This window comes from Mizuhopecten yessoensis, unplaced genomic scaffold, assembly GCF_002113885.1.
Source record: "Mizuhopecten yessoensis strain PY_sf001 unplaced genomic scaffold, ASM211388v2 scaffold9465, whole genome shotgun sequence".
Classification (NCBI taxonomy): Eukaryota; Metazoa; Mollusca; class Bivalvia; order Pectinida; family Pectinidae; genus Mizuhopecten; species Mizuhopecten yessoensis.
In genome coordinates this window covers 285,915-301,222 of record NW_018408061.1, presented here as the reverse complement: position 1 = coordinate 301,222, position 15,308 = coordinate 285,915, and the positions used below count along the sequence as shown (strand labels likewise).

Genomic DNA, 15,308 nt, shown 5'->3' with positions numbered 1-15,308 from the left:
TCTAATTAACGATGTGCAGGTGCGCGTGTCCGTCTGTATAGGGAATGCCACTAGTTAAAATATAAGCACGTGTTTATGTATATTTGTACGTGTACGGCCCGGGAATGTTACATGTACATTCAAGTCTCCCCATTCAGCCGTTTCTCGTTTTAACTATTTAGTTCAATTTTGATATTCAATACAGTGAAGTGTTGTAATAACAAATTGCCTGACTATCCTACTCGGTAAATTATCAGGAAATATACATCTCTAGAATAAAACGAAATAGCTTTATTTTAATGCCAACTAATCAACGTAGATCCGACAGTAATTCACGGAATATTAAAAACGCTTATGATAAATATAGCAGTATCATTTTGGGCCGTGAGAGCGGGTACTATATATACATGCGCAACACCTATATGCATTGTCAATGACTCATACTGTACGTGTAGCTACTTCGCCGCAGTATACCCCCTCCCTTATCTCCCAATCCCCGGGGGATACACACTCGGGTCTATACAGTTTTAAGACTTGATATTTTGTCTTTGATTAAACCTAAGTATAAATACGAGCGCTTTGAGTCGGATTCCCAGGGAGTAGAATATTACCCCGACCCCTTGAATCAGTGATAACTTGAGTAAACAGTGAAGGGAGGCCGACTAACATGTAAACACGGCTACTGAGGCTGGGCTACTGAGACTGGGATACTTGTGTAAAACCATCCTCCGCTCACTCCGGCCTTATCTCCAAAAAGTGTGAACGGAAATGTAACCGTCGCTGTTTACAGTCGAGCTCCAGTGTTTGGGAGGCAGTGGTCGAGCTCCCCGGACCTATGTGTGATGGCGGCGTCCATTTCCACCTGTTTACAAATGTCCAGTAACTTATAGAGGACAGTTGTGCGTCGTTCTATTGGCGGGAATATGTGCGTGTGTGGATATCTTTATTTCGATTTCGATATGATATAGTGTGTACTCCTAAGGAATGAACTACATCCTGCATTGATAAGGACGGGCACCTGTTTGTGATTATCTCTGAATTAATTACTCGGACGATTTACACAGTTACAATATGGATAGAAAACCACCTCGGCCACGGACTCTGGCGCTCACGCCCCCGTCTGGCAAAAAACAAATAAAAGTTTCCCGTCAGAGAAAGACGGCTTCATGGGTGTCCAAGAACGAGAAGCAACACGACCTTCGTTATCTTGCCAACGACATCAAAAGTATCATCCAGGGAATTTCATTCGAGAAGTCCACCGAGGCGAGCGCAGAGGCCACGGACAATGGCTTTATGCGGCGCGCGGCGTACATCGGCGTCCGACGAAGTACTTCTTCTGACGACAATCGTCGGTTGTCGTCACGGCGCAGTGATGTTGTGTCGTCGTTCTACCGTGAACGACAAGAGCGTGATCACCACACGCGCGAATCAATGCACATTGCACGACGGGCTGCACTTCAGGACGTATACAATGAGGAGCGTGGCGAGCTGGCCAATAGTTCGAGTCTCAAGCGGATTTCGTGTCCCTGGGACATGTATTATGATACGGACCGGGACGAGTGTCGATCCCTACAGATGATGGCCAAAGAACTTCGCCATGTACAGGATGTGCGCGAAAAGGAAGTGCGCGACCTCTTGGCCGTAAATACAAAGCTGCAGGACAACCTGTTTGAGTCTGATCAGGAGATATGTGTACTACAGGAGTCGAACGCTGGACTAGAGGGACGCCTGACCGATATGTTGCAGGTTTACGAACGAATCAAAGGCAACCTCAAGCGCTGTCTCGCAAAGGTCAAGGACCTGGAGAAACTCGGCAAACTCACTGGTAACTACAGCGACGATGAAATCATTCTAAGGTACGTATGTCATCATCCGGGTTAAGATGACGTCATGGAGGACAGAGCAATTGATCTTAGGTATAATAGCTATGGCGATGACAGTACTAAATACATTTTTTTCTGAATTACGTAATCCAGAAACGTGTCACATGCTCATATAGAAATTACTGTCTTGCTGCATATGTATTGTCGAATAACTTGAAAACAATAGGGTAATATTTCGGGATGTGAGAAACTTGTTCTGTGGTAAAACGTGTTTACATATGAACAGCTTTCTATGGTAAGCTACATCAGAATACCTCAGCTTCGTCCACAGCGGACGTTCTCGTGCCTGTGGTTGTCTATCTGTCCTTCAATGCGGATTACCCCCTTTGATATCACAATACATGGTAAGGGGTGGGGATCGTGGCAGAGGGACCTGCGAATTTATCACAGCTATATTTGGACCTAAAGTAAGGTGTTCCGAGTAACTTTACATGTTTTAGGGATTTAGATCGACTTTCGGTAAAATTGACTCCCCGATGATTATATAAATATATGATCATTTGGGGTGTCATTTCATCCGAAAGTCGATATAAATCCCTAAAATAAGTAAAATTACTTGGAACACCTTACTTTAGGTCCAAATATACAATGTAGCTGTAACAAATGATCAGGTCCCTGTGGTTGTGGGTCGGTATCCGTGGTAGCGGTACTTCCATGGCCACACAAGGAACGAGTGACGAGATATGACCACGTGCTAATATTTCCTCATTAAAAAAAGACTTTTAGATGTAAGATATATCGGGGACCACGAATTGCTCAAGAAATACAGTACGGTTGGGCGACGAAGCGGATACTCAATGAGATCGAATTCGTTGTGGTTAGACAATATAATTTACCGTATTGTTAGTCGTGACAATATAATTTACCGTATTGTTAGTCGTGACAATATAATTTACCGTATTGTAGTCGATGACAACGTTACCCTACATTTTCTTTGCCGCGAGGTTGTAATTTAGCTTTTGTAAACAAATGCTCGATTAATATGTCCGATCATTAATATATTCAGGTTACTTGATAAGTTTATAAAATGAAATACAGGTACTCCAAAGTATTTCTTTGCACACCAATTCTGACTGGATCTCCGCAACCACGGTTTGTACTTTTTGTGGCGTTTGTAATCTACATTGTCATCGGTTTAATTATCAAAAGCGTTGTTTATTGGCAAAATTACTTAAACATCAGCGAAAAAAAAGTTATCAAAAGTAATTTTCTACATTGACCACTGATAAATTGATTAACTGTAAATTTATAGGCTCGGATCTTTCCTAAAGATCTGTACGACTTTTAACTATATATATTATAAGTCGTGTGGGGCAAAGAAGTAATTCCAACAGTGTGGACAAGTTAAGGTTGTCAAATTTTCGGAGCGATCCGCTCCTTTATCAAGACACAGTGAAACAGAACAGTTACATGTACATATACATCATATTACAAGAAGATAGAACTGATATGATATAAGCCGTGATATAGTGAACCCTGCCTACACCGTACGCCGTCCGGTCCACCGTCCGGCCCACCGAACAGGATGTCGGATAACGTTTATGTTCAATGTCTGCATAGAATCTACATTTCACAGGTCATGTTATAAAAGTAATTGTTTTTTACTATGCACCACGTCGCAATTTTTGTACATACAACAAAATTACGGCGAAACACGCCCACATGGAACTTCTTCTTTTGTTTATATTCAATATTTAGAAAAAAAGATATGTTCATATTTGTAATATCTAAGATTTACTTATGAAACCTTTACAAAAAAAAACGTTGCAGTTAACCCCGATGGGGGTATAAAATGACATGACGGAGAAACTATGAATATCCTAAATGGAACATAAAAGTCGACATTTTATCCTTTTTATTTTTGCATATTAACTAAATTGTGCAGATAAAGTACCAAACTACATACATACCATGAGCCCGGCTTCTTGTTGCCGCCTCTTTATCATTATAATTAAGCAAGGAACAAGGAAAATGCATATTCTGTTAGTTTTGGTCACCTGTCTCTGACAGGTAGATCACCACGTATTATAATAGAGAGTACATTTTGAACCCAAGAAAGGGGATACTAAAACAGATATTTATATAGATTCATAATGGTACTTAAACGATATTGTAAATATTTTCGTTTTTTTCTACTTCATTTTTAGTTTTCTTAATTAATAATTTATAATGTGCCGTTTCAGTAGTTGTTACGACCAATGATTCCCATTACACCATGTACATTTCTGGAACTACTATTTAGAGTTAACATAGTACTACTACTTTCGTTTGATACATGTATGAGGATGTCGTTTTGTTTGAATATAAACCTTTTAAATTTTAGATTAAGCACATGTAGTTTAATATAAAATAATTTTCTCTTAGTTCTGCAAGTTCAGAAATAACTGCAAAAGCCAGATTAGCCGACTGTGCAGTATATATGTCGGTTATAATCGTGTATGTTTAACCTGTCAACATTTATAATGCTAAACGATGTCATATTAAAACTCATTTCAAAATAACGACAATTTGCATTTATTCCACGTAGAAATGGCAAGGGAGATAAATCGGAAGTGTCCAGCGTATCGTCGGGGTTTAACACCCTCTCCGAGTCTGAGATTATATCCCTGGGGCCTGGATACGAGGGTAAGTATAGCTACACCTATAGCTAGACTGTATGACTGGGACCTGACTGGGGCCTGGATACGAGGGTAGGGATAGCTACACCTATAGCTAGACTGTATCGCTGGGGGCTGGATACGATGGTAGGTATAGCTACACCTATAGCTAGACTGTATCGCTGGGGCCTGGATACGATGGTAGGTATAGCTACACATATAGCTAGACTATATCCCTGGAGCCTGGATACGAGGGTAGGTATAGCTACATATATAGCTAGACTTTATCCCTAGGGCCTGGATACGAGGGTAGGTATAGCTACACATATAGCTAGACTGTATCCCTGGGGCCTGGAAACGAGGGTAGGTATAGCTACACCTGCATCTAGACTGTATGACAGGAACCTGGATACGAGGGTAGGTATAGCTACACCTGTATCTAGACTGTATCGCTGGGGCCTGGATACGAGGGTAGGTGTAGCTACACCTTTAGCTAGACTGTATCCCTGGGGCCTGGATACGAGGGTAGGTATAGCTACACCTTTAGCTAGACTGTATCCCTGGGGCCCGGATACGAGGGTAGGTATAGCTACACCTATAGCTAGACTGTATCGTTGGGGCCTGGATACGATGGTAGGTATAGCTACACATATAGCAAGACTATATCCCTGGGGCCTGGAAACGAGGGTAGGTATAGCTACACATATAGCTAGACTATATTCCTGGGGCCTGGCTACGAGGGTAGGTATAGCTACACATATAGCTAGACTGTATCCATGGGGCCTGGATACGAGGGTAGGTATAGCTTCACCTGGATCTAGACTGTAAGACTGGGGTCTGGGTACGAGGGTAAGTATAGCTACACCTATAGTTAGACTGTATGTCTGGGACCTGGATACGAGGGTAGGTATCGCTACACCTATAGCTAGACTGTTTCGCTGGGGCCTGGATACGAGGTAAGGTATAGCTGCACCTATAGCTAGACTGTGTCGCTGGGGCCTGGATACGAGGATACGTATAGCTACATCTATAGCTAGACTGTGTCACTCGGGCCTGGATACGAAGGTAGGTATAGCTTCATTTATAGCTAAACTGTATGACTGGGACCTAGATACGAGGGTAGGTATAGTTACACCTATAGCTAGACTGTGTCACTGGGGTTTGGATACGAGGGTAGACATAGCTAGTAGCTACACATTTAGCTGGACTGTAGGTATAGCTACATCTGGATCTAGACTGTATGACTGGGGTCTTGGTACGAGGGTGAGTATAGCTACACCTATAGCTAGACTGCATGACTGGAACCTGGATACGAGGGTAGGTATAGCTACACCTGGATCTAGACTGTATGTCTGGGACCTGGATATGAGGGTAGGCATAGCTACACCTGTATCTAGACTGTATGACTGGGACCTGACTGGGACCTAGATTCGAGGGTAGGTATAGCTACAAATATAGCTAGACTGTATGACTGGGACCTGGATATGAGGGTAGGTATAGCTACACTGATAGCTAGAATATATGACTTGGACCTGGGTACGAGGGTAGTTATAGCTACACCGGGATCTAGACTGTATGTCTTGGACCTGGATACGAGGGTAGGTATAGCTACACCTATAGCTAGACTGTATGTATGGGACCTGGATACGAGGGTAGGTATAGCTACACATATAGCTAGACTGTATCCATGGGGCCTGGATACGAGGGTAGGTATAGCTACACCTGGATCTAGACTGTAAGACTGGGGTCTGGGTACGAGGGTAAGTATAGCTACACCTATAGCTAGACTGTATGTATGGGACCTGGATACGAGGGTAGGGATAGCTACACCTATAGCTAGACTGTTTCGCTGGGGCCTGGATACGAGGTTAGGTATAGCTGCACCTATAGCTAGACTGTGTCGCTGGGGCCTGGATACGAGGATACGTATAGCTACACCTATAGCTAGACTGTGTCACTCGGGCCTGGATACGAAGGTAGGTATAGCTTCATTTATAGCTAAACTGTATGACTGGGACCTAGATACGAGGGTAGGTATAGTTACACCTATAGCTAGACTGTGTCATTGGGGTTTGGATACGAGGGTAGACATAGCTAGTAGCTACACATTTAGCTGGACTGTATGTATAGCTACATCTGGATCTAGACTGTATGACTGGGGTCTTGGTACGAGGGTAAGTATAGCTACACCTATAGCTAGACTGTAAGACTGGGACCTGACTGGGACCTGGATTCGAGGGTAGGTATAGCTATACCTATAGCTAGACTGTATGACTGGGACCTGACTGGGACCTGGATACGAGGATAGGTATAGCTACACCTATAGCTAGACTGTATGACTGGGACCTGGATACGAGGGTAGGTATAGCTACACCTGTATCTAGACTGTATGACTGGGGCCTGGATACGAGGGTAGGTATAGCTACACCTTTAGCTAGACTGTATGACTGGGACCTGACTGAGACCTGGATTCGAGGGTATGTATAGCTACGTAGGTATAGCTACACATATAGCTAGACTGTATGACTGGGACCTGGATACGGGGGTAGGTATAGCTAAACCTGTATCTAGACTGTATGACTGGGGCCTGGATACGAGGGTAGGTATAGCTCCACCTTTAGCTAGACTGTATGACTGGGACCTGACTGAGCCCTGGATTCGAGGGTATGTATAGCTACACCTATAGCTAGAATATATGGCTGGGACCTGGGTACGGGGGGAGGTATAGCTACACCGGGATCTAGACTGTATGTCTTGGACCTGGATACGAGGGTAGGTATAGCTACACCTTTACCTAGACTGTATGACTGGGACCTGACTGAGACCTGGATTCGAGGGGATGTATAGCTACACCTATAGCTAGAATATATGGCTGGGCCCTGGGGACGGGGGTAGTTATAGCTACACCGGGATCTAGACTGTATGTCTGGGACCTGGATACGAGGGTAGGTATAGCTGCACCAGTCTACAACTAGATTGTGTCACTGGGACCTGAATACGAAAGTTGGTATCGCTATAGCTATACTATATCCCCAGGGCTAGGAAGTTTAGTATCGCTTCATCTGTACGGTATCCCTGGTGGTCGGTACAGTCATTCGTATAATAACAGCGTTCTTGTAGATACTTTTTTCGTTCATTTTCCAATCACGTATCGTTGAAATCTGCAAAATTTATTTCCTTTTTTTATCACGTGTGTGGCATATGTATGTGTTTTCTTGACTTTCAGCGATACTTATCTGTTGAACGAAGCCACATCCTGGTAAGAACACGTGTTTTGTATCTCCTTGACACATCTTAAATATAGGTTGTTCTAGGGAAACTCATTTACATAGCCGTCAATGTTTTGACGTAATGGTGGACAGTTCAGTGAAATCCAACAATTCTATTTTGTATCTGTGTGGGTGTAAATGTTCATTGAGTTGTATCTATTTTTGAGTGGACATGTCTAGTAAAGTCTGTTACATTTTATACCTATAACTGAGGGAGGTCGGATTGTCTCGGTCGAGCGCCTATACTCTGTAACATAATCATAATCAAGGCGCGAGCTGAGCTAAGGGTGTTACAGCATCCTAATCTGTGACTAAGATAACCCTTATCGCACAGTCGATTTGTACAAGCATCTAGTTAGGGACTCAAAGTTATACGACCTTTCCACGTTACGGTTCCGCTTAAAGAAATAGTTCGTGCTAATCGAATAAGAAGCAAAAAGCATGATTCAAGGTTTAGATTGTATCATATATGACATGGTGCGTTAAATAGCACTAAAATAATACATGACATGAAAAAATGGATTTTTTTAATCCAGACTGAATTTGTTTAGCACGCGGATGATTACGTCTCTTTGATACAATCTGAGAAATGGCTGTGAGTGTATGGAGTAGTACTAGTTGAGCGAGACATTTACAGTGAAATGGGGATGTGTGTCGTGTTGTACTTGAATTCCGTTGTTGCTAGATGACAGGGAAACCAACATAACAAATTGCTTCCTTTAACTCTGTATCTCCTGTTGCTAGGTGACGGGGAGGGGTCAATCTGCGCGGATATCAGTCGTCAGCTAGATGACGCAATCAACGGGACAGCGCCCCTCCCGGGACTACCAGTGGCAAACATATCGGGAAAACAGACGGACCGTCCTCCCGTACCCTCGAACACACCCCGCTCAGCCACGCCCAGTAATGACCTCGCACAAATTTCAGCGGATAAACAGTTCATAGGCAGACTCCAGGCTGATGTGAACTCCCTTTCAGAAGTGAACTCCGAACAATCCAAGGTAGAAAACCCCGAAAGGGTCGGGGATCACACAACAAATTTATTGTCTATGGTTTAAGTGATTTTTCCTTATTCATCTTTTCGCCAAAAATGTGATTATTAACTTTTGTTACGTTTCGATAGAAAAGCTGGATCATGTAATCTGAAAAAAACACCAAACATCAGTTAGCCTCAGCATGTGACAAAAGCACGGTAGCATTTTGTCGGTACCAATTATTCATTAGAGCTAGGCTGCAAATAACGTTTATCATTTTGCGAAATGATGAAAAATGCAAAGAAGAGTTTGAAAATATGTAGTTCATTCGTGTTTGCTATTTAAGTTGGTTCATTTTACCGTTAGATCCTCAGATAACTCGATTATATCTTAAATACATGTAATTCTTGAGTAAAGTTTTTATATTCATATATACACTAGTACTGCAGTTAAGCATGCATACTAAAAGTCTGAATGAATTTCATGAAATATTTCTTGGAATAATTGTCAGGAAAGTAGTGTGTGATAGACGGAGATATGGTAAGATAAACAAAACAACAACAACAACAACAACAACAACACGTGTTGTTGCATCTTTATCGTGTCCAGCGACGAAAGGAGACTACACTTACACGACAAAAGAGTGATCAGTCAGGCAAGAGTAATGTCCCTTAGTTGAATTTAATTTAAAAAAAAACTATTATTGCCATCCTTTTATTAGTGACCTGGTGAGTATGATGTTAATTAATATATACAACTGCTTTTGTTTAAGACCCATACGAAAATGTAAAAACAAACGGCGTTTCTCTATCTATAGGAAATCGAAAGATTGCGGTGCGACCTGATGACATGCCGAAAACACATGATGACGTCACAGTTCCAGTTAGAGGCTGTGGAAATAGAGTGTGGACGATTGTTATCGATGGAAGACCAGCTAATCTCTGTCATCACTCTACTAAAGCGAGCTAGGGAACAGGTATGGGTGTCTTGGTGAGGGCGATGTGTAAAATAATGTGCAATAATAAAGATACGTGTACCTAGGGGAGAGCAGATTTTTTAAGCAGAATGTTAATGCGATTTGTGAGAGATTATGATGATACTGGAAGCATGCACGTGTGATGGGTAAGAATTTGTGACGATACTAGAAGCATGCACATGTGATGGGTGAGAGTTTGTGTCGATACTGGAAACATGAACGTGTGATGGGTGAGAGTTTGTGACGATTCTGGAAGCATGCACGTGTGATGGCTAGGAGTTTGTGACGATTCTGGAATCATGCACGTGTGGTGAGTGAGAGTTTGTGGCGATACTGTAAGCATACACGCGTGCTAGGTGAGTGTTTGTGACGATACTGAAAGCGTGCACGTCTGATAGATGAGAGTTTGTGACAATACAGGAAAAATACACGTGTGATGGGTGAAAGTTTGTGACAATACTGGAAGAATACACGTGTCATGGATGCGAGTTTGTGTCGATACTGGAAACATGCACATACAGGGAAAATGCACATGTGATGGGTGAGAGTTTGTGACGATACTGAAAGCATGCACGTGTGATGTGTGAGAGTTTGTAACGATACTGAAAGCATGCACATGTGATAGGTGAGAGTTTGTGACGATACTGAAAGCATGCACCTGTTTGTGATGATACTGGAAGCATGTACGCAGCAAGCACGTGTGCTGGGTGAGAATTTGTGTTGCTACTGGAAGCATGTACGCAGCAAGCACGTGTGCTGGGTGAGAGTTTGTGATGATACTGGAAGCATGTACGCAGCAAGCACGTGTGCTAGGTGAGAGTTTGTGATGCTACTGGAAGCATGTACGCAGCAAGCACGTGTGCTGGGTGAGAATTTGTGACGATACTCGAAGCATGCACGTGTGATGGGTGAGGGTTTGTTACAATAAAGGAAAAATGTACGTGTGCTAGTTGAGAGTTTGTGACGATACAGAAAGCATGCACGTGTGATGGGTGAGAGTTTGTGAAGATAAAGGAAGTATGCACGTGTGATGGGTAAGCGTTTGTGACAATGAAGGAAACCTGCACGTGTGATGGTTGAGAGTTTGTGACGATAAAGGAAGCATGCACGTGTGATGGGTAAGAGTTTGTGACGATAAAGGAAGTATGCACTTGTGATGGATTAGAGGTTGTGACGATAAAGGAAGCATGCACGCAGCAAGCAGTTGTGATGGTGAGAGATTGTGACGACACAGTCAATGTTAATGATTAAACAGGAAGCATGCAGTGCGATTGGGATAGGGTGGTGACATTACAGGATTGATGTGACTATAAAAGAAACATTTACGTGTGAGGGAGATGGCTTGTAACGATATGTAAACTATATACATGTGACTGCACCATTAAATAGGACAGTAAGTTTGTTTTTTATAATTTCTATCACCTTTTGTATAAAATATAATTTCAGACAGATTGTTACTAAATAAAAACGAGTTTGATGTAGAATATGTTCCTTTTGAAACGAATTTTGTATTTCGTTGTCAGCACGTGCATCGCCAGTTGCTAGGCGACATCATGATGGGAGCTATCGCGGCGGCCGTAGCCCTCGAGACCGACGCTTCCCCGGGTACGTACACGTATACCACATTCATTATTAAGCTCACCAGCCCGAAGGGCAAGTGAGTATATGCCATGGTGCGGCGTCCGTCGTCAACGTTTTACTTTAAACATCTACTTCCCAGTAACCAAAAGGCCTAGGGTGATGATATTTGGCCACTAGCATGCTGGGATGAAGGGCTACCAAGTTTATTTAAATGAACGACCTTCATCCATTTTCAAGGTCACAGAGGTCAAATATGTTAAAACCTTTAAACGACTTCTTCTGAATAACCAAGAGGCATAGTGTGTTACTATTTGGCCAATAAGATGCGGGGATAAAGGGCTACGAAGCTTGTTCAAATGAATGATTTTGATGTATATTCAATGTCACAGGGGTCAAATATGTTTTAAAAAAACTTTAAATGACGACCGATGAATAACCAGTAGCATGGTGGAATAAAGGGCTACCAAGTTAGTTCAAATGAATGACCTGACTTATATTCAAGGTCATAGGCCAAGAATGTTGATATCTGACCAGTAGTACGCTAAGATAAAGGGCTATCACGCTATATTATTTGGATGACCTTGACCCACTTTCAAGGTCACATTTGGTCAAATATATTTAAAACCTTTAAACAGGTTCTTTTGAATGATTTATAGTCAAAAATACCGATATTTTGCCTGTAGATTTATTTTAGATCACTTTTAAGGTTACAGGTGTGAGATAAATAACAGGTGAGCGATGCAGTCCCATTGGGCCTCTTGTAACTTATATTACCGTTAGGTCTGTTAATCAGTTTCAAAGGTCGCATTAACTGCGTTTCAGGCATCGTTCTCAAAAGAAAAATGACATGACGATTTACCATTTCACAATACGGATTTCCGAAAAAATGCTCTAGTTCTAACGAACCTCTTAACGACATCGCTCGAGATCAAAACTTGGCCAAGTGGTTAAGGCGTCTGATATTCTGCTACCACTAGCCCTCCACCACCGGGTTGTGGGTTCTAGACCTACATGGGGCAGTCGCCAGGTACTGACTGCAGGTTGGTGGTTTTTCTCCGGGAAATCCGGCTTTCCTCAACCACTAAATTACCATAGCTGTTAATTCTAAGCCAGGGAAACATGGGGCTCCCCAAAGGGGTCAATAGATGTCCGACTATTCGTTCATTGATTTTGGTCCTTCCTTCTGAGTAGCGACCCTAGTATATGATAATTGTACATTTTGTAACTGATAGTTGTGATATAAATGATTCCATAGCTCACATCATCACACTAAGGTTGATCCTGTACTTTCAGGATTGTGTGCCGAGTCGTTCCTACGAGAGCTGCAGGAGCAACTCTCCCTTCACCCCGTCCTCATGTCTGTGGAACTCCTAGAGGGCGCTGTCTCGTCACGTGTCACACTCTCAAACGTGGAGAAAGTCTCGCGACAGAACAAGAGTTTGTTGGAGGATCTGAAGTTCATCGATGACGAAGATTGTGGACAGCTGAGTGACAATGACTCTTTTCACAGCCTCGGCATACACCTTAACGACCATGACGATAAAGCGCATAATGACTCTGAGTGATTCAACAATGACTCTGAGTGATTCAACGGCAGCGGCCATGATGATGACTTCACAAATATTCTCAGTGCAATATACGTACCCGTATACCTCAGTTACAATGGCAGTCTATATATTACTTATTGATGAACGACAAAATCTTAAATGTTCATTCCCTTTTATACTTCATCTCTCTACCTCTGTAAGATCGAGTGTTTTTTTATAAGTTCTGTAGTGTTTGTTTATAAGTTCTGTAGTTATTGTTTATTAGTTCTGTAGTAATTGTTTATTAGTTCTGTAGTAATTGTTTATTAGTTCTGTAGTAATTGTTTATTAGTTCAATAGCGAGCTGAATTGCTGATTATTTATAAGCGTTACTTATTATTTATAAGATCTGTAGATTATCTATATGCACTTTGGTTGTTTTAATACGTATTTGTGATTTATAAGCTATGCAGATTGTTTTATATATGTCTTTTAGTGTTTCCTTACATGCTGTAGTAATTATTTCTTATTCTGTTGTGATTGATACATTGTACTTTTAACTGTACAGTGATGATGAGATTAGATTTAATTTCATTAATTACAAACGATATACCAGAGCTCAAAAAAGAAAAAGAAAAAAGCAAACTGCACAAAAGATAAATCACCAAAATCAAAATACAAATATACAGGTACTATAAACCAAACATAGATATCATACCCCAAACCAAATATTTACCTTTAAGATATGAGTAAACTTAGTATACGTGTAACAACTCTACTGGCCGGAGATCAAGTGAACTATAATTATATACGTACAGTAGTCTATACCTGGACGACAGGTTTATTATATACATTGTAATACCTTAATTTGCTATATATGTCCGGAGACCAAGTCTATTATATAATGTCTACCTACCTTAGTCTATATATATATATAAACATACCTGGAGACAAAATGTAACTAAATAATATCGGCTGTATCTTAGTACAATATCTACATAACCTTATAATTATCTTATTTACGTGTATGAAAATATACTTATAAATCATGTAACAAAAAGGTATAAGCTATTCTCTGAACATCATTATTTTGGTACAATCTTAATTTTGTTACAATATATGTTTTGATTACAAAAGTAAGATGAGTTCAATATTATTTTCAACACATCCTTATTTTGGTACAACGTTATTTTGAGTACAGTATTATTTTACACTGTAGTACAGCAGTAATTCAATGTTAATTTTGGTACAATCGTATTTTTAGTGTTATTTTATTTGGGGACAATCTGATTACTTTGTTGACGTTATATAATTGTCACATTTAATTTTATACAAATGTATTACCATAATAGTTTTCAATATTAATCACATATTTATGAATCGGAATATTACGTGACAGCAGTATATTTCAGAACTTTAATGATTATTATAAAATATTTATATTTATTACTAATTTATTTACGATATACACACAAACAATGGTCAATATACTATGGTTCATATATACCTGTCTAGAGTTAGAGATGATGTACCTTACATAAGGGCAGCACTGGAGGTTTATACCTGCTGTCTAGAGTGAGAGATTATGTACCTTACATAAGGGCGACACTGGAGGTTTATACGTGCTGTCTAGAGTGAGAGATTATGTACCTTACATAAGGGCAGCACTAGAGGTTGATGTCAGCTTTAACATAACAATATCTGTTACCAGAAGTTTAACGTGAATTACATACATGTAATGACGCTAGGAGTATCCTAACATGTCTTGTTCTTAGCAAAGTTAACTGGTCCACAGAAATATTACCAGGGACTACTAACTTCCACTTCAACAACCATGGAACAATTGTTTGTCTCTTTTGTCTCCTTTATTTTTTTGTAACACAAAGTATGGGTTGAAACTTATACTCTGTCTTGGTGTGGAAAGGATTCCACGGAAAGTTACACGTGAGACACACACGCACGTGTACTATACATGTGCTACACGTACATGGAGATTTTAAGATGTTGGACACACACGTGTATTCTGCATTTGTAAATGTCTAAATAACACGTACATTGTGTTATTTAAATGTTTGAAACACACACACACACGTGTATGATACATGTCTGTACTACACGTACATCATAAAGATGCGTTTATCAAGTGGCAAATGAAATTTAAAAAGCGAGAATTTTGCATAAGTATTGCTGGAAGCACAGTGTATATTATTTATTGATGTACACAATTCTGTACCTCGTCACACATTAAACATGTACCAGACCTACACCTGATGTTTGTTATACTTGTACTTTACTAATGTTTACCTGTTCAATGGTGATACATGTACAGGACGGATTCTGAGTCACAACCGGTTAATTTAGCTTCATTATGACGCCCGTAGATAACATATTGTTTGATGTTATATAGTTACAGTATGGAACTGAGGGGTTTAGAAAGTTTGTGAATCCGCAAGATCAGACCTATTTCCCGAAGCGAAGCCCTGCTGCATCCTGCTTGATCGGATATAATCCTACATGATCGGG

At 40.9% G+C, this 15,308-nt stretch overlaps 1 protein-coding gene across 1 annotated transcript; it reads left to right on the top strand.

Annotated features, from left to right (window-relative positions):
* The first annotated feature begins 615 nt into the window (after window positions 1–615).
* LOC110458165 lies at window positions 616–15,047 on the top strand. The gene is made up of 6 exons (XM_021509770.1): window positions 616–1,835; window positions 4,390–4,487; window positions 8,473–8,729; window positions 9,520–9,678; window positions 11,202–11,283; window positions 12,553–15,047. Exons 1-6 carry the CDS (start codon window positions 1,051–1,053, stop codon window positions 12,822–12,824), a joined length of 1,653 nt encoding a protein of 550 aa, XP_021365445.1. The 5' UTR covers window positions 616–1,050; the 3' UTR covers window positions 12,825–15,047.
* The last annotated feature ends 261 nt before the right edge of the window (window positions 15,048–15,308 follow it).

Excerpts from the sequence above, each read along its gene's own strand:
- LOC110458165 (XM_021509770.1), top strand. The coding sequence starts at position 1,051 with ATGGATAGAAAACCACCTCGGCCACGGACTCTGGCGCTCACGCCCCCG. Across the intron at positions 8,730-9,519 it reads TGAACTCCGAACAATCCAAG|GAAATCGAAAGATTGCGGTG; the intron begins GTAGAAAACCCC and ends CTCTATCTATAG. Across the intron at positions 9,679-11,201 it reads TAAAGCGAGCTAGGGAACAG|CACGTGCATCGCCAGTTGCT; the intron begins GTATGGGTGTCT and ends TTTCGTTGTCAG.